The sequence below is a fragment of the Artemia franciscana genome, chromosome 6 (genome assembly GCF_032884065.1).
Source record: "Artemia franciscana chromosome 6, ASM3288406v1, whole genome shotgun sequence".
NCBI classification, from domain to species: domain Eukaryota; kingdom Metazoa; phylum Arthropoda; class Branchiopoda; order Anostraca; family Artemiidae; genus Artemia; species Artemia franciscana.
The window spans coordinates 7,124,686-7,143,157 of NC_088868.1; the positions used below are offsets into that span (position 1 = coordinate 7,124,686).

The following is an 18,472-nucleotide window of genomic DNA, read 5'->3' on the forward strand; positions in this document are numbered from 1 at the left end:
TCAAAATATCTAGTTCCCTTAGTAATTGCCACCCAGAAACATTTTTTAAAATGAATGTTTAGCCACGCTCGAAAATGCAATAATTAGATCTATCCTAAATTCAGAAATTAAGGGATTTTTTTTTAAGACTGACAATTTTAGCCACTTGTTCCGTGTTTTTATAACATGGAACAGCCTTTTTTTATAATAGGTTTTTTCTACAACAGTTTTATAACAAGCTGATAAGGCTTGTTTCCAAGATTTCCTTCCGTATACATTCCTAAAAATTGATCATCTCGATGTTACAAATGTTTGCAAAGGTAATTCTGCAGAAACTAGAATAAGAACTAACAAAATCAGACAATTTGCCAAGAAACAACTCTTACAAAAATTTGCTTAGCCATATTTGGAATACATATTAAATTCCTGAAAGTCAACAACATTGCAAATCCAAATGTTTTTTAACATAAAGTTTTTTTATATTACAATTATCTTTTAAATATTATATATTTATACAAGTGAATATATAAAAAAAAAAAAAAATAAAACTGAAATCCAGCCTTGCAACTAAAAGTGGTTTAGCAATATTTTGAAAAGTAGATTCATTATTTTCAAATGCTATAATAAAAAAATAAAAAAAAAAAAAAAAAAACAGTTCACGTGGCTACGCCAAATTTAACAGAAAGATTGCCAATAACTGGGCTTTTTGGACCGTCCAAATGGGGCCAAAGAACAGTAAATAACAAAACCAAAGGGTATAAGTAACTTTTAGGAGCGGGAACTGGCGCTGGTGTTGGCAAAACTCATCAGTGCCATCTAGTATATCGCAACACTTGGCTTTTATTCATGCTCTGTAATCATTTTTCTGTCAGGGATTGAGATCAGACACTTATTACCACCATTATTTTACAATTTATTCTTATTATCATACTAAAAAAGTCAAGTATCGCCAAATGTTAGATGGTGCTGATCATTTTTTTTGGTCGGCACTAGCGCCATTTCCCACTTTTAAAGTCACCTCTTTGGGAGAAACTTTAAACATATTGGGCTGAGGAGCGTTTAAGGCTGTTTTGGTCTCAGGCGACAAGATGCTGCAACAAATACGAGATTTTTAAATCGTCTTTTCTCTCTCCAGTGAAATTTGTAACAGTAGACTGAGTTATACACAATAGTATGAAATTCATTTTATCTTGCACTTTGTTCATATTCCGAAAAAAAAAACTATTTATGTCAGGCGTTAAAAAGTATGTTTTAAACAAATTTACTCATATATCATCAGGCATCAGTAAAAAAAGGAATTAAATTACAGCTCTTTCAGTCTTTCAAGCACTGGGGTTTTGAACCACCAAAATCACACTGTCTCCACGCAAAAACATCTTGGCAATGTAACGATCCTTGTTCATAGGTTTTTTCTTCGCCCCTTTGCCACTCTTGGCTGTCTCTGTCCACATTTCTCTGACTTGCTCCAAAACCATGTTGAAATGACGGTCAAATGCTAAAAAAAAAAAAAACAAATTAAATGAACTAAGATGGTTGAAACCTGACAAAACTCCACAAAGAAAACAAAATTAAAAAACATTATAAGAAAAATCGTGTAGTAAAAAGATATACTGGAAAACAGATATTTGACCCCAAGAAAACGTCAAAATCAGCTTTTCCATATATAACCCTAATGGCTATTATAACTGTAATGTCCTGCCATATTACTTGGTAAGAAAGTCTGTTAGAATTTCTAATTTACGACACTACGGTTTTCAGCCATTATAAAACCCGGACGAAAAAACGCATATTGTTCGGACTATAGACCAAATTGGTAATAATTGGTAACATTTAAGTTTTATTGACAAAAAAATCACTACCATAAAAATCCGGCGGTTCTTTCGTTTAGTTCAAAAAAAGAAGAAAAAAAAACCACAGAAGCTAAAATGGGACAGTCCCAGAGCAACTACTCGAGTATGTACTACTATTACTGCTAATAATTTACCACAGCACCAAGCCGCCTGAGATCAACACAGCTACGCACACTCTTCCTCCAACCCAATCTATTCAAGCACTCCCTCGTTACACCCTCCCAGGAAGTTGTCATTTCCTTTAAATCTTTATTTATGACATCCTCGCAGACAAGAACGACCTGCTTTCCGTTTAGCCCCAGACGAGTGGCCAGAAAGGATAATCTTCGGCAATCTGTCACCCTTCATCCGCAGAACATGGCCCAGCCATCTCAACTTTCTTTCACTATAGCCCTAGAAAGCAGGATTGAACAACGTTTTTCGTAGAACCTAATGTTTTAAATATGGTTAGTCAGCCAGGTACCCAGGACAAACCGTAGGCAATTTCTGTGGAAAACATCTAGTAAATCTTCATCTGCTTTTCAGAGCACCCATGCTTCGGAGCCATATTTGACCACTGTCACCACTGTACCTTCCAATATTCTTCTTCTTCTTCTTATTCAGCAGACGGGCTTTTCAGTTGATACTATTTAGCCCTTTTCCTATTGGCTCACTCTGTGAGATCGACAGAGCTATGGAGCTGGTTTGTCTTGTATGATTTGTATCTGCTCAGATTTCTTGAAGTATATCTTTTGATACCAGCAGTTGAATTATAAGAGAGTATATATTGATCTCTGTGCTCTGCGGGAGAGTATGGTCAGCAAGGATCTTGGCTGTTAGTGGAATTTTGTGGTGTTTGAAGCATTCTACCATTTTACGTCGCAGGGTATACTGTGCAGACGTCAGCATATTACATTCAAATAGGCAGTGATCTATTGTTTCATTCTTAAGATTACATGACCTGCAAAGGGGGGGACGAGGGAACTTCGCCACTTGAATTAGGAATCTGATATGAAAATGCCTGAAAATTTAGCCCATTTGAACCTGACCGAATCCTATGATAAATCTTGGAAAGGTGCTTACTTGGGAAAGGTGATGGGGTAGGATTCTTATTAATTATCAGTACCTCTGTAAATCTCCAGCGGTAAATATCTCTAATGGGGATTGGTCTCCCACTTGGCTGGTCAATATTTAAAGCATTTTTGGCTATTTCATCTGCCTTATGGTTACCTATTATACCTGAGTGGCTTGGAATATACTGTATATGAGTTAAAATACCTTTTGAAGCAAAAATATCAATAATCCTAAGACAAAGAAATGTGTCAATATCCATCTTATTTTGAGAAGCTGACGAAAGAAGCTCTAGGCTTGACAAAGAATCAGAATATATTATAATATTTTTAATATTAACTTTCATATATTCATTAACCATGAGGAAATCTAGTGCCATGATTATGGCGTTTAGCTCGGCAGACATTACAGATGAATTATCTTGTAATCTCTCTCCTAAAGCGATATTATGGGTTGGGAAGAAAGCTCCGCTTGCCACTTTCTCATTCATTTTGGACCCATCTACAAAATTTGGAAATAGTTTTTATAAGCAACATTATTTAGTTCGGCAAATTTTTTCTGAATAAAAGAAATGGGGGTAAGTTCTTTGGTCCACTTTGAGAAGTCAGTCTTTATCCTGGGGGTTGACCAACTCCATGAGGGGGTTTGGGGGAATGTGGGTGTAATAGATTTTACTGGCACTGGGAACTTCTTCTGGGTATTTCCATATTCATTTGAAATGCCTCTAAACATAGATGGATTTCTTAACCAGTTATCCATGTATGTTTGAGAATTATTGGCTTCAATTTTGTAAGGTACTTAATTAGTAGAGATCTTCTTCTTTCATTTATTGGTGATAGTCCACTCTCAGTAAGCAGAAACTTAGTTTTTGTTGGTTTCCTAAGACCAAATATAAGACGAATTATATCATTTTGTGTCGTTTCGATTTTTTGCATGTGGGTCTTAGCACAAGCACCATACACTATGAGGCCATAATCAATATGGGGTCTTATATATGATTTATAAAATTGGATTAGTGTTTTCTCATTACAGCCCCAAGGTGTGGCTAGTAGCCTTTTAATTATTCTTGTTTTTCTATAGCACTTTTTTATTGTATTTGTGATGTGGAGGTGGAAATTTAGTTTTTGGTCAAGTATGAGCCCTAGGTAATTAATTTGATTGTCCTCTGGGATAAGTATTCCATTTAATGTTAGCCTAGCATCATAATGATTTCGCTTATGGTGGAATTGGATAATTTTTGACTTTGTGGGTGCAGTAGGTAAAATGGACTTTTGGGAGAACTTTTCAAATTGGAAAAGTGCATTTTGCAACTTTGAATGCGTAATCTCGAAGGTATTGCCAGTTGCCCATAATACCAGATCGTCAGCGTACTGTAGATTGGTATGTGGGAGGTTCATGTCCCACAGAAAAAGTGAAAATAGGAGGCAGCTCAGGACTGCACCCTGTGGAAGGCCTTTAGTTATTGAAGTTTTGGGTGAAGAGGCTGAACCTACACAAACAATGAAACTTCGGTTTTCTATAAAGGATTTTATGAAGGATACAAGTTTGGGGGGTAGTCCAAGGTTTGTAAGTTTAACTAATAGAATCTGGTGGTCAACATTATCATAAGCTCCTTCAAAATCTAGGAATGCAGCAGTTAAGACATTATTTTTTGATAGGGATTCATTTATTGCATTTGTTAACACTATGAAAGCATCTGTTGATGAGTGGTGTTTCCTGAAGCCAGTTTGAGTATGAGGTATCAGATTATTCTTCTCAACAAACCAAAGCAGCCGATGGTAAATCATTTTCTCCATTAATTTTCCCAGCACTGGGGTAATCATTCTGGGTCTATATGACTGAGGGTCATAAATAATAATTAGATGGTGCAGTTCCTATGTTTTTCCTGTCATGTATTTTTGTATATTCAAGTGGATTTTTTTAACTACCCTATTAAAGAAGATGCCTACTCACTTCCTGCAAGGTAAAAATAAGCATCAACCACTTTTTTGTTGATGGTTGAATGGTTTTATGTAGTTCAAGGGGTATGTTTCCTTGACATGATGTGTTCTTATGGTTTTCCTATGTATATTTTGCATTTAGAACTCGGCATATTTAATGGTACCATATCTAATGATGATAAGCCTTAAATTTGAAACTTCCTCCAATTTATCTAATTCATAATTAATTAATAAAAATAACTAATTCATTTTCGACAATGTTAAATAGAATTACTAATGTTATTATGATTGGGATCAATGGTTGACTCCAGCAACTGTGCTAGTTCTTCAGCCTATTTATCTACAAGTTTCCAGGAATACCTCCTCAAGATGCAAGGAATGAGCATCTTCATTGTAAAATGTTTGTTTAACCTTGTTCTCTTGGATACAAGAGGGTAGCATTTATGCTAACTAGTAAGGAAAATGCACTATGCCCTTTTAATCAGGACTTTTGGCCCTAATATCCAAGCCTTTGAAACATTATAATAAACTTCTTTACATCACTACAAAAAACCTCCAAAGTAATATCTAAAATGTATGTTGTAAGATATACTATTGAGAATATGACATCAATAGGTTTGTCATAGTACAACACGTCACCTCCCTCTACTTCAAACAATTTATTACTGCATCATAAGCATAACCAGGTAATCAACACAGTAAGATTTAATCTTTGACCTTGTGCATTACCCAGTCATCTTAAATAAACACATCCAAAAATCGCCATTTAGCCTTGAAAACTGCCTGTTACTTTAAAATTTCCTTAAATCACAGCTTGGAGCAAATCTAAGGACTTCCATTCTTGCTCCATAATGACTTCTGTAGGCTGTTTGATGCAGTTACTTGCTACATTTGGGTTGAGGAATCAAGAGCTTCCCAGTTGTAGAGGGACACATGCTGTAGCCATTGTTTGTTGAGATTTTGCTTTAATGCACCTGCTGAATCAGCAGCCACTCTATCTTTAGAGATTTGATTCCACAAGTTTATTACTTGCTGGCTGAAGAAATGGCTTCTTTCTTGGATTGAGGAGTGTTTCTTGATGATTTTTGTGGAATGCCCTCTAGTCATAAATTTTTGCAACAAGCATTGATGCTTACCGCTATTCGTAATAATAAATAAATGAAATGATCAGGAAGAATATTTTTAGAAATAATTTTGTAGGCCATAATCATGTCACAATGCTCCCTCTAGTATATGAGAACAAGAATATTACTTCTCATAGTAATGATGACTCATTCTTCTTGGTAATTAATGCTTTGCATCTTTGGTATCTCCAAAGGTGGAAATCAAGGTAGGAGGCATTAATATTGTTATGGTCAAACTCTCAAAACTGACTTGAAACTCAGGCCACCAAGGCACATTGCCTCTACAAGCAATGAAAACAAAAATCAATAAAGCATAAAGTGCTGCTGGGCTAGTGATGCCCTGTTGAACATGGTATTTTGATATAGGAATTTACTGTCTCCTATTATGTTTATAGATAGGCCTTCCTTTCTATATTCAAGGTGTCCACCATGTTCTCCTTTAGTCCAAATGCCCCACCAGCCAGCTTCTGAATAGCTGGTGCTGGCAATAGTTTTCCCTTAAAAGAGAAGGGAGAGTTAGCAACCACTTGTCAGTCATGAATGACAAGCAGCATTTGATCCTTGGTACTATCAAATGAATTTCTTTCTCTCACCTCAGACTGCTTCTTAAGGGATCTTTTCAATTGCAATGGTGAGAGCTTCATCTGTTCAGCACAGTGGACTCCCAGGGTATGATTTTTTTTTAAATTTGTTTATTTATTAATACCAAATACAGTAAGCTTTCAAGCTTGTCACACTAAACATAATAAAAAGAAAATATGACAATGCTGACAACATAAAGCACACATACAAAACTATGAAAAATAACAAGTACAATAAACACTGACAAATAATACTATAAATGATTTACTGTGAAAATATGTTTCAGCTAGTTTTGTTTAGAATCTGTTTAGAAATTTTTGGCAGTTATTACTGGCTTACCATTACCAGCAAGATGTTGACGAGGATGGCCAGTAGCTGGACGGTCACTGAAATTAGCTGTGATAGGCAATTATTTGTGCTCACTACTCTTAGGTGTACCCTGAGAAGATTGTTACCACAAACCCAAAGGGGAGGCATATCTGGCAAGCCACTCAACAGGACTACCCTGACTGATCCAAGCCTCCATAAGCTGCTGATCCAAAAGCAAATACATCTGATTACTATAATGACCTGAATTTCTATATTATTTGAAGTAAACTGGGTCAACTTCCTTGATTAACAGGGATAGGTGAATGTCTTTAAGGAAACATTCACATCTCATCCCTGGGAATGGGAGGTGAAAATTAAGTTTAAAGGAGCTTTTACATACACATAAAAAGTACATTACCCATTTCCCTGTGCATGGGAACTTGCAGCCCACACTGCATAACAAATCCTTCACTAGATCAAAAACAGACTTTTAAGGCATTCTTCAGTTTATCAAAAAATGGCTTCCACATTATTACTGTTATGAGCTTATTCCATTGCAAAATAATGAAAATGAAAAAAAAAACTTGTTTGAAGCTTGAGGGCAAAATAATTTCAAACCAAATTCTCTATAACAGTCATGAGTGTTCCAGACATAAAATTAATCTACCCCTTAAAAACTCCATCGAGATGGGAGGAGGAGTTGTTGTTAAAGAACAGGAGTGACCCTTTGAAGGTCACTATCAATAAGTTAACCTGTCAGTGGCCTTTTTTAAGTAAAAAACAACAGATAAAAAAGATTACAAATAGAACAACACAAAAATCCAATGATAGGAAAATGAGCTTCCCAACATGTAATGAATATATGGTGTGTTAGCAATGTTTTCCTAAACAAGGGGAGAGGGATTCATTTAAGGTATAAAATTTTATTTTAATATAAAATACCTTTAACTCTTCCAATAAGTTTCTTATTATTTCTGAGATTTATCAAGACCTGGCTGTTTTGGCGAACTGCATTGGTAAGAATTGAAAGAGGTCCAGTTTTGAACTCCTCTTCTTCCTGCTTCTCTAGTTCTTCAAAGGTCATCTCCTGCCTTGGTTTCGCCATTCTGCTATACTAAACCCCTTCTAATAAGCTAGAAATTCAATAATAATTACTACAGATGAACTCTTTACTAGTATGCAGAATCGAAGGAGCTATTAGAAATTTATGCTGTCTTCTTTATGCTGGTGTAGCCGTTTTTCTAGATTCTGATAGGTCCTGCCACCATAGTATTTGCCACAATTGCAGGGAATTTGATAAACGCCTCTTTTGCAAGTAACTGTTTTTTTTTTACTGGAGTTTAAGAAATTTGAGATTTTAAAATTATTAGTGAAAACTACATACAGATTATTTTTTTTCCAATTTTTTAATTGTGTTGTGATTTTTGGAATATATGGAAGATGGATAATATTTGAGGGCTTATCAGGAGACTCACATTGTGATATATCTTTGGTTTTACAGGAATGTTTTTTAGTCTACAGTTAAATATATCATTGACAAAAGGAATGGGGTAACCATTACCAAAAAGAATATCTCTGATAAAATTTATTTCTGCATTTATATACAAATTGGAACAAATGTTCAGGGCACAATCAATGAGAGAAACTACAACTGCTCTTTTAATTTGTGGGGGGGGATTTGAATTAAAATAAATACATCTATTGTTTTGCATTGGTTTTCTATAGATAGTAAAATCCAGTTTATCAGTATTACAAATAATTAACACATCTAAAAACAGTAATTTACTTTCAATTCAATTTCTAGGGTAAACTGCAAATTTTCATCATAAGTATTAAGATGATCTAAGAAACCCTGAAGTTCACTTTTCCTGTAATTCCAAAGTGAAATTACGTCATCCATGTAATGACCCCAATAAACGTGTTTAAAAAAATAATTTAATACCCAATTTTCAAGGTTGTTGACATAAATATTTGCCAGTAGCCCAGATAAAGGAGCTCCCATGGTTAACCCATTTATTTGCTGATAAAAGGAGTCACAAAATTGAAAATCCATAGAAAACTTAATACCGATTTTGACTAGAATCATTAAAACTTCACAATCAATTCCTGTTGCTGAAACCATGATTATGTGATAATTATATAATCATATTATTATATAATATTATTATATTATATTATGATTATTATATATATCATTATCATGATTATTATATTTCTTCTATTTCATGTAGTTAACTATAGCTCAGAAATAGCCACATCTATGTTTGTATACATGGAGACAATGTCAAAACTACTAACTATTTTCTGAAATACTTGTGTTACTAATTTTTTTTTTAACTAAATTTGCTGAATTCCAAATATAGAAATTTTGGGAATACAATACAGGTTTGAAAGCTGTGCAAAGCCATTTTCCAATATTAGAAACAGGGGATAAAGTACATGCTATGATAGGTCTTAAGGGAATACTTTGCTTATGTATTTTTGGTAAACCACTGAATTTTGGACAGAAACCACCATGGGGAAAAAATTTATATATTTTCCATTGTTGTGCTGAAGATGACCCTTGAACATAGGGCCAAAATATCCCCTGAATTAAATTCCACTTTCTTGAAAAAAAATCTCCTTGAAAAAAATTTTGTTTGATATATTTGAGGCAATGAAGGATTAGACTTTTTAATTTAAGGAATGAGTTACTTATGTTTACTCTGAGTCAGTAGCTCAATTACTGTGTATTTATTTACCTGCATTTGTGACAATACACCATGCTCCTGATGGTTCCAGATATAACCTAGCATAAATCTATTCATTGTTTTGATCTTGTAGTACATGATGTGATCTTGTAAACTAGCTAAATATATTCTTGATCAAATGAAATCTTATCCATCAGAGTGATTAAGATAGAATTGTGGGACAAAATATGCAAAATGAATTAGAAATGTGAATAACAAAAAAAGACCATTTCATTAATAGTCTAGAAACATAGCCAGCTACAAATTAATAAAGCAAAAATTTCCATGTTTAAGGTTTTCTTTTTGAGTTTTGTATAGCCTCATTCCTAGAACTATATATGGGAGATTTAAGGGGGGGGGGTGCATTGTTACAATGTAAATATGATGCTTGGAAAGAACATAAAACAATGAAGGTAATAGCCTATTACTTTTATTAATACATTTCCTTCTATAGGGCCACTAACACAAGCTGTTTTTTTTTCACTTCATCAAAAGTGACCTTACTTTAATCTGTTTAGGTTACATTTATTTTTGGTAATCCTAGAGAATAGCATCACTCCATAATAAAAGAGAGGCATGTTTGGATTGATCTCCAAAAGTTTGGACAAACATCACATTTTTTTTTGAAAAAAAAAATGGACAAACATCTGTTTTTTACTGGAATTCTGACAAAATTCAGAAGTTGGATGTGATCATTATTTTTCCCCCAAAAGAGGGCTACAACATCAACACTAAACAAACTAAAAGTAGTTGGTGTCATATAACCCTCTGCAACAAACTACAACTCCTAGACGCTGGGATAAGATACAAGAGCCACATGTCACTGGCTAAAGGCTTGTTTGTTATAGGCAATGAAAGACTACATTAAAAAAAGAAAAAGAAAGAAAAAAGAGGAACAGAAAAAGAGACCATCATACAACCCCTTCTATAGCCCCAATAACAGTAAATCTATGCCTTTTCCTATGATTTAACTTGCAAGAAAGTGATTACTTAATATAATATAATAGAATTAATATAATGAATACTTAATACTCTTTTTTATGATGCTCTTTCCAAGATACAGAATTGTTGACAGGATCATTTAAAAGCTATTTTTATAAATAAATAGCTTTAAGCTGGTTTTTTCACTTTACACCATAGTCTGAAAACTGCAAACAAGATAATATGTTACATTTTGGAGCCCCATTAAGATTTCTAGATGGAATTTGCCCTAAAAGCAACTACTATATTTGGAAAGAGCATAAAAAAGACATCAATGATTTATTCACTGGTAAATATTAGGCAGTCCACATTTCTGGTCTACAAATAAAGTGAAACATTCCACTAAATGCCTTTTTTATGTTCTTTCTGATTATTATAATTGCTTTTGTCACAAATTCAATTTTAAGCCCTTTATAGACCCTCAAAGATAATATCCTTTTCTCTTATTTCAGATATTGTTTATATACCTTTGCTAGCATCACTCTTTTTAAAACCTGTTCACCCACAAATTCAACTGACATTGACAAAATTGAAGAATAAAAAACACAGGATATATATATATATATATATATATATATATATATATATATATATATATATATATATATATATATATATATATATATATATATATATATATATATATATATGAGCTATATATTTGGGTAAGGTTTTAAAGGTTAAAATTGAATTTGCAAAAGACAAAAAAAACAATGATTATATTTGGAAAGAGTATAAAAGAAGACATTGTGTGGTATGTTTCACTTTATTCTCAGCTCACAAATGTGGACTGCCCAATATTTACCTTTGTCCTAGCTAAATTATATATAAAAGTGTATAAGCCTAGTTCAGTGGCTCTTGAAGAGGAAACATGTCAAGTTCACAACTAATGCTTCATAATATGCAGAATAATTGTAGCAAATAAATTTTGTGTTCAGTCCTGCCATATTTACCCCCCCCCCTTAACCTAATGTTCAAAATATATAGCTTAAATTATATAGTTCCAATGCATTCTGTCACCTATCACTCTTACTTTGACAAAGTTGATTCAATTTGTGGGTACATGGGTTGAAACAAGAGAAACACATTGGAAGAATATACTGGAAATACATAATTTGGGTTTACCCTGTATGCAGCACAAAGAGTCAAAGTTAGTCAAGTCAAAGGGGTAGGTTATCAGATGGCTTGACAAAGAGTCAGAATAGACTATAATATTTTGTAAATTAGCCATCAAAGGTTGATATTCATGAAGTGCACCAGTGTGAAATTGAGCAAAACTATGTGAAACTCAAACCATTCAATTGGATACCATTCCAATCCTTGTTACCAAATAAGAATTGAGAAGAATTGTACATACCCATGAAATGCTAAAAATCTAAGCTATGCACCAATACAGTTATTATTATAATTATTTAAGATTAAACACTTGAAATTGTTAATTTATTGACTTGCCTAGAAGGTCCTCTTTTTGAAAATACCAATTACCCTATTTTAATGTATACATCCTTTCTGTGTTTCAGTTTAATTCACATGTTAACAGAAAGCTGATTGTCTTCTGATTCTAAAAATGTAACTTTTATTGCTTGATGTTAATTCTATAAATCATAAACATTAAACATAATTTTTTTTTGTCATGTTTCCCAAAAAGAGATATAATCCTAGTTTAGTTACTTTTTGCTGTCTTTGAAAGGGTTAATAAAATGAAACCTGTAGTGAATTCAGGGTCAAAAGCATCCTCTGGGAAGGGCTTTATTCTCTGGGAAGGTCTGGGAGGGTTAACATCCTCTGGGATGTTAACCCTCTTCTGATATAAGTCTTAGAAATTTGCCTACTAGACACTTGACCTATTGGAATTTTGAAAGAACAACATTTTACCTTAATTTTCAATTACAAGTAACTATTTTTCTGGTTTTATTCTGAAAATGCAATTCTTGTTATTTGAGTAAAATTTTAAGCCATATGAATGGTCTTTTTTCTAAATTTAAGAAGTATTTGCAACATACTGTATTTGCAGATTTTTGAAACCTCATAAATTGGGACTGAGCAAAGTTGTTAAGCTGAAAACAATGGAGAAATTCTAGTTTAAGCTACCTTTTGCTATGCTGGAAAGGGGGTAGGTTATCAAAGTGAAACTTTCAGTAATGGTTCTATAGACTAAAGCATGTCCCAGGAAGGTATTTTGAAGTACCTACCTCTACTCCTCTCTCTAGAGGGCCCTGACCTTTAAAAATCTCTATTTTATTAAAGTGAAACCTTGAAAAATAGATCATCTGCTTAAATGAAGTACAAAATGATGTTTTCAGCTTCACAGCTTTGTTCAATCCTAATTTATAAGGTTTTGAATATCTACAAATATATTTCCCAAATTAGGAAAAAAAATTTGCATGGCTCTAAATTATACTAAAAAATCAGGAATTGAATATTTGGAACTAAAACCAAAGAAAAAGAAACCAATAACTGAAAATTAAGGCAAAATGTTGTACACCAGTACACCTGTCTAGCAGGCAAATTTCCAAGACTGGGAAATCAGTTTGGCAATACCTTCCCAAAGTATGATTTTGGCCCTGGACCCATTACTAAAATTTCATTTTCATAACCTAACCCCTTTCCAAAATGGCAAAAAGTAGCTTAAACTAGAATTTTACAGTGCAACAAAATTGTTTTCAGCTTCATAACTTTGCTCAATCCTAATATATAAGCTTTTAAAGATAAGCAAATAGATTTCCTGAGTTTTGAAGAAAAAACAAAAAAACATTGATATGGCTTAAAATTCTACTCAAATAACAGGAATGGCATTTTCAGAACTAAAACAAGAGAATAAGATACTGATAACTGGAAATACAGTTAAAATATTGCTTTGTCAAAATTTCAGTAGTTATAGAACTGTCATGTAGACATATTTCAGGACCCTCTAGAGAGAGAAGCAGTGGAGGTAGGTACTTCAAAATACTTAATTGACTTCTTACTATCTCAGAAAGGGTTTAGGTTAAGAAAATGAAACTTTCAGGAATGAGTCTACAGACTAAAGTATGTCTGGGGTAGGTATTTTGAAGCAACTACCTCACTCCTCCCTCTAGAGGGCCCTGACCTTTGATGACCTTTAAAACTATGTGTCTTATAAAAGTGAAACCTTGCAAAATAGATCTTCTGCTTAATTGAAGTACAACAAAATTGTTTTCAGCTTCATAACCTTGCTCAATTCTATTTTATAAGGTTTCAAAGATATGCAAAAACATTTCCTAAATTTTGAAAGAAAAAATTGATATGGCTCAGAATTCTACTCAAATAACAGGAATTGCATTTTCAGAAGTTAAGGCAGACAAAAAGCAACTAGTAGCTGAAAATTAAGGATCTTCTAGGCACCAACATAAGATGGTTTAGCAGCAACATAAAATTAAGGCACCAACATAAAAGGGTTTAGGTTAGGAAAATGAAACTTTCAGGAATGAATCTACAGACTAAAGTATGTCCCAGGAGGGTATTTTGAAGCAACTACCTCAACTCCTTCTACTCTCTAGAGGGCCCTGACCTTTGAAAATGTGGGTTGTAAAAGTGAAACTTTGCAAAAAAGATTTTCTGCTTAACTGAAGTACAACAAAATTGTTTTCAGCTTCACAACTTTGCTCAATTCCATTTTAAAGGTTTTAAATATATTCAAATACATTTCCTAAATTTTGAAAAAAAGACATTGATATGGCTCAGAATTCTACTCAACTAACAGGAATTGCATTTTCAGAACTAAAGACAGAGAAAAAGCAACTAGTAACTGAAAATTAAGGTAAAATGTTGTTTTGTCAAAATTTCAATAGATATAGACCTGTCATGCAGGCAAATTTCAGGGCCCTCTAGAGGGAGAAGGAGTGGAGATGGGTACTTTAAAATACCTTTCTGGGACATACTTTAGCCTGTAGACCCATCCCTGAAAGTTTCATTTTCTTAACCTAAACCCTTTCTGAGATAGCAAGAAGTCAATTAACTAGAATTTTACCAAGAATAGTTTGATGGTAGCCTAATCTCAACTAAGCCCTTAGACTGCTGATCAGAATAGAATGAAGAACTATATTTGCAAAAAAATGGCCTAAGAAGTAACCTAAGCTAAGGCCAGAAACTGCAGATTTAAAAAAAATTGTTTTCTGTCAAAAGGTGTAGGCCTAAGCTCTTTACCACAGCTTAGATACTAATAACAATTATGAAAACTCAATTTATTTTTGGAACACAGTGTGCAGTAGCAATACTAGTGGCTGGAGACAGGAAACTGGCAACAGCTTTGATACCAATATTGGTATCGAAGCTGTGTATGCAAAAAACAAAATTACATTCCCACCTATGGTGTTATAGTAGGCTTACAATCTAGGCTACATGTCAGAGCATGGGCTTGGAGGAGGTGCCAAGTTTAGAGCTCTGTACCAAAAGCTTCTCATTGACAAGATAGGAGTTTTCATAACTGTATCCAAGCTGTGCTCTTAACACAGCAGTTTAGTCTACTAAGACCAGGGCTAGGCTATGAAATGTTACCACTGTTATTCCTTGGGCTAAAGAAAAATCATAGCAAACATGTTTATGAATAGCATTTTCTTGAAGAAAATTTCAAAAGAAAGATAAGCCATAGAATACAAACGCAAATTAGGCTAGTCTAAAACTAAGCGTCCATAAAAATTAACCTGAGTTAGAATCCTAATCGTCGTTTCTTCCAAAAACATTTCTTCTAGGCCAAAAATATGGACGTTCATTTTAGAATAGAGATGGCGAAGTAATAGTCCAGTACTTGCACGTATATTTTACCCCTCCTTCCTTATGCTTTGGTCGAAAAACTTCACTTGTCCGTTACGACCTCTTCTCCCCGTTGGCAGACGGGCCTCCAAAGATGTTTTCATCACGAGGTGACACTGATCTCCTAGGATTTTGACTAAATCCCTTTCAACTTTATCTCTCTTTTTGCGGTTTGCGTCAACGACTTGGTGAGAACACCTTTTTTAACATAAATGCCTTTTGGAGTCTACTTCATTCTCCTTTTGGCTTCATGAAAATTGCCATTTGCAGGAGATGAAGGTTAAACATGGGACACTTCTGCAAGTTTGTCCTTGTATACGATAGTCCACCATCTTACGAAACTTATGTCATTACTCTTTAGCAATGTTTCAAAGTAATATTACCAACCCGTTTGACTAAAACTCGGGTGATCTTGTACGGCAACCAGTCTTAAGGCTATAAAGACATTTTTTGGCTGGAAAACCAGCTCCTAGCTCAACTATCTACTATGGGTTATCTCCCCTAGTTGCAGATAAGGGGACTTTTGCAACTAGTTGCAAAATATTTGTAGGCATGAATGCATTAAAAATCGGAGGTAATAGACCTGGGATTCTCTGTGGAGGGTTTCGACTCTTGTTAATAGACGAGTATCGCCAGGTGCTGAAAACCATGCTGTGACCATAATGGGTCCAGGATTGCACAAAACCTCAATTCAACTTGATGTCGCAGGGACTTCTTGCTAGCCGGTTTAAGCGCTTCTGTGTATACCTGAGAAGATGTGTTGGTTCCCATCCTGTTGGACGGACTATTGGACATCCTGTCGAACAGATTTAATAATCGGATCATTACGTCCTAAATTGCCTTAGTTTGCATAATCGTAGTTAAAATAACTACAAAGCAAGGACGATAGTTCAAAAAGAAAACCCGACGATCCAAGAAATAATCGTAACTACCACGAACGATCCAGAAATGATGAGCGGAAAAAGCAAACAGATAAAAGAACTTCTTGGGTTATTAGCCCTGATAATAAGAACGTTTAGGCATTTAGGGACATGATAATGCCCCCAAAGCTCATCGTCTTAAATCATTGAGAGGTATCTGGTTTTAGAAAACTGTCATTACCATGGCTTCCAATATTCTAATTTCAGATCAAAGACTTATATTTTTATTCTTCTGCATATTTCTTGACTACAAAAAGGCCTGGCTATTCTATTTTCTTATATCCTGTTATATTTAATCCTCAAGTGAACTAAGAAATAATTGTAATATTTTCAAGCTATTTTAAGATGTAATCACTAAAAATATCCGTTTTGGGCTAAATTTAAATATATCGGAAAAAGGAATTGGCAAGCTTTCTTGAATCATTTAAACGTGTCGAGCTCAACATGTTCTTTAATAAATACATAGAGTGACTAGATTAACATTAATTGGGATCACAAGCAAAAAATATTCACAATTTTGAAGATTAACTTTCTGACTGAACTATTCTTTCATCACCTGGTTCATCTTGCCGTCCCTAGAAGAAATCAAGATTCAGTTATTTAATTAACTTATTGGGAAGAAAAAGAAGAAGAAATTAAAAAAGAGTTATGAAATGGAAATGAGATGAAAAAATGAAAGAATAAGATTTATTCTGTTCCTGACCATTAGTTAACAAACAGAAAGAAAAGAGAAACATAATGAAATGGAACTAAATATACACAACAACAAAACAGAAGATCTTTCAGAAAATCAACCATACAAAACAGATAGATTACACTTTAACATAGTAAGAGGAAAAATCTATTGTTCTGGGCAAGGAAACTTCTAGATTTATTCTGTCTTTAAGTAACAGTATCTGTAGCTCCCTATTTAGCTGTTACTCCTAAACTGCTGTCCCAAGATGGGGCATTAAGAAGGTTCTTACAATACTTATAATACTGAGACCAAAGAGCTCTTTTATCCCCTTCCGGCAGAATGGGTGATACTGGAAATAATGACAGAGTGTGCGGGATGACGAAACACTATAAAGGCGCGCAGGTAAAGAATTGTTTAGCAGTAAATTAAGACGAATTTTTCAGTTAGAACTTTCAAATAGATTTAAAGCCCTGAAAACGGAATTAGAACCAAATGCTGATGTCAAAAGTATGTGGGAGAAACTGAAAAGCACGTACAGAGAAGTTGAAGAGGAGAAATTAGGTTATAAGAAGAAAAGAAAGAAAGATGGATCTCCAAACAAACCTTGGAGCTGATTGATGCAGGAAAATCAGCCAAACCTTAGATTCTGTCGGCCTCAGACACATCTGAATTGATTGTTGTGCAAGACTCATATAGAGAAATAGACAAACAAGTAAAGAAGAGTGCCCCAGGCCGACAAAAGGCAACTTATTGAACAAAAAGCAGCTTTGGTAGAAGAAGCAGCAAAGAAGGGAGATTCGAAAACAGTCTATAAATTAACCAATCAGATGATAGGAGTCAGGCCTAACAGGACTAATCTAGTAAAGGACGAGAATGAAGTGCTTTAGACAACCCTTTTTAAGATTGACGAGAGGTGGGCAATCCATTTAAAAAACCTGCTAAATAGACCGAGAATAAATGACCGAGATATAATTCCTGACACTCAATTTATGATTCTTGATGTAAATGAAGAACCACCGTCTCCAGAAGAGATCATAGCCGCCAACAGACAGCTGCAGAACGAATAAATGCCAGGAGTAGATGCCATTATATCTGAGATGATGAAAGCTTCAGTCCGCGACTGCATGACAATTTGGGTTGAGCTGCTAACTCAGATATAGAGCGACCAGAAAGTGCCCCATGAGTGGACGAAAGGAACCATTATTAAGCTCTTCAAAAAAGGTGACACGCTTGTTTGTGGCAACTGGAGAGGAGATAACATAATGTCGATACCTAGTAAACTTATGTCAACTATTGTACTACAGCAGAAACTGGACCAACATCTTCGCGATGAACAACACGGCTTCCAATCTGGAAGATCATGTGTAGACCTAATTTTTACAGTGAGAATGCTAGTTGAAGACTCAAGAGAATGGAATAAAAAGCTATATCTTCTTTTCATTGACCTTGAAAAGGCCTTTGATTCGGCTGACCGAGAAATCTTATGGAAAATCCTCAAATACTATGGAATACCCCCCAAGATAGTAGAACTGAGTATCGCCCTGTATGAAGAAACAGAATGT

At 34.3% G+C, this 18,472-nt stretch overlaps 2 protein-coding genes across 2 annotated transcripts in view; one reads left to right on the plus strand and one right to left on the minus strand.

The window, feature by feature from the left end:
- Positions 1–1,224: 1,224 nt before the first annotated feature.
- Positions 1,225–15,253, minus strand: LOC136027978 (small nuclear ribonucleoprotein Sm D2-like). Its single transcript, XM_065705472.1, has 3 exons — positions 15,206–15,253; positions 7,777–7,967; positions 1,225–1,474 (listed from the first exon to the last, which is right to left on the minus strand). The coding sequence occupies exons 2-3, from the start codon at positions 7,937–7,939 to the stop codon at positions 1,302–1,304; spliced, it is 336 nt and encodes a 111-aa protein (XP_065561544.1). The 5' UTR covers positions 7,940–7,967; positions 15,206–15,253; the 3' UTR covers positions 1,225–1,301.
- A 2,919-nt stretch (positions 15,254–18,172) lies between these two features.
- LOC136028473 (uncharacterized) overlaps positions 18,173–18,472 on the plus strand; it is a 1,400-nt gene continuing 1,100 nt past the window's right edge. The window contains exon 1 of the mRNA XM_065706315.1: positions 18,173–18,453. Within this exon, the coding sequence (XP_065562387.1) occupies positions 18,173–18,453 (281 nt within the window). The remainder of the gene's footprint in view (positions 18,454–18,472) is intronic.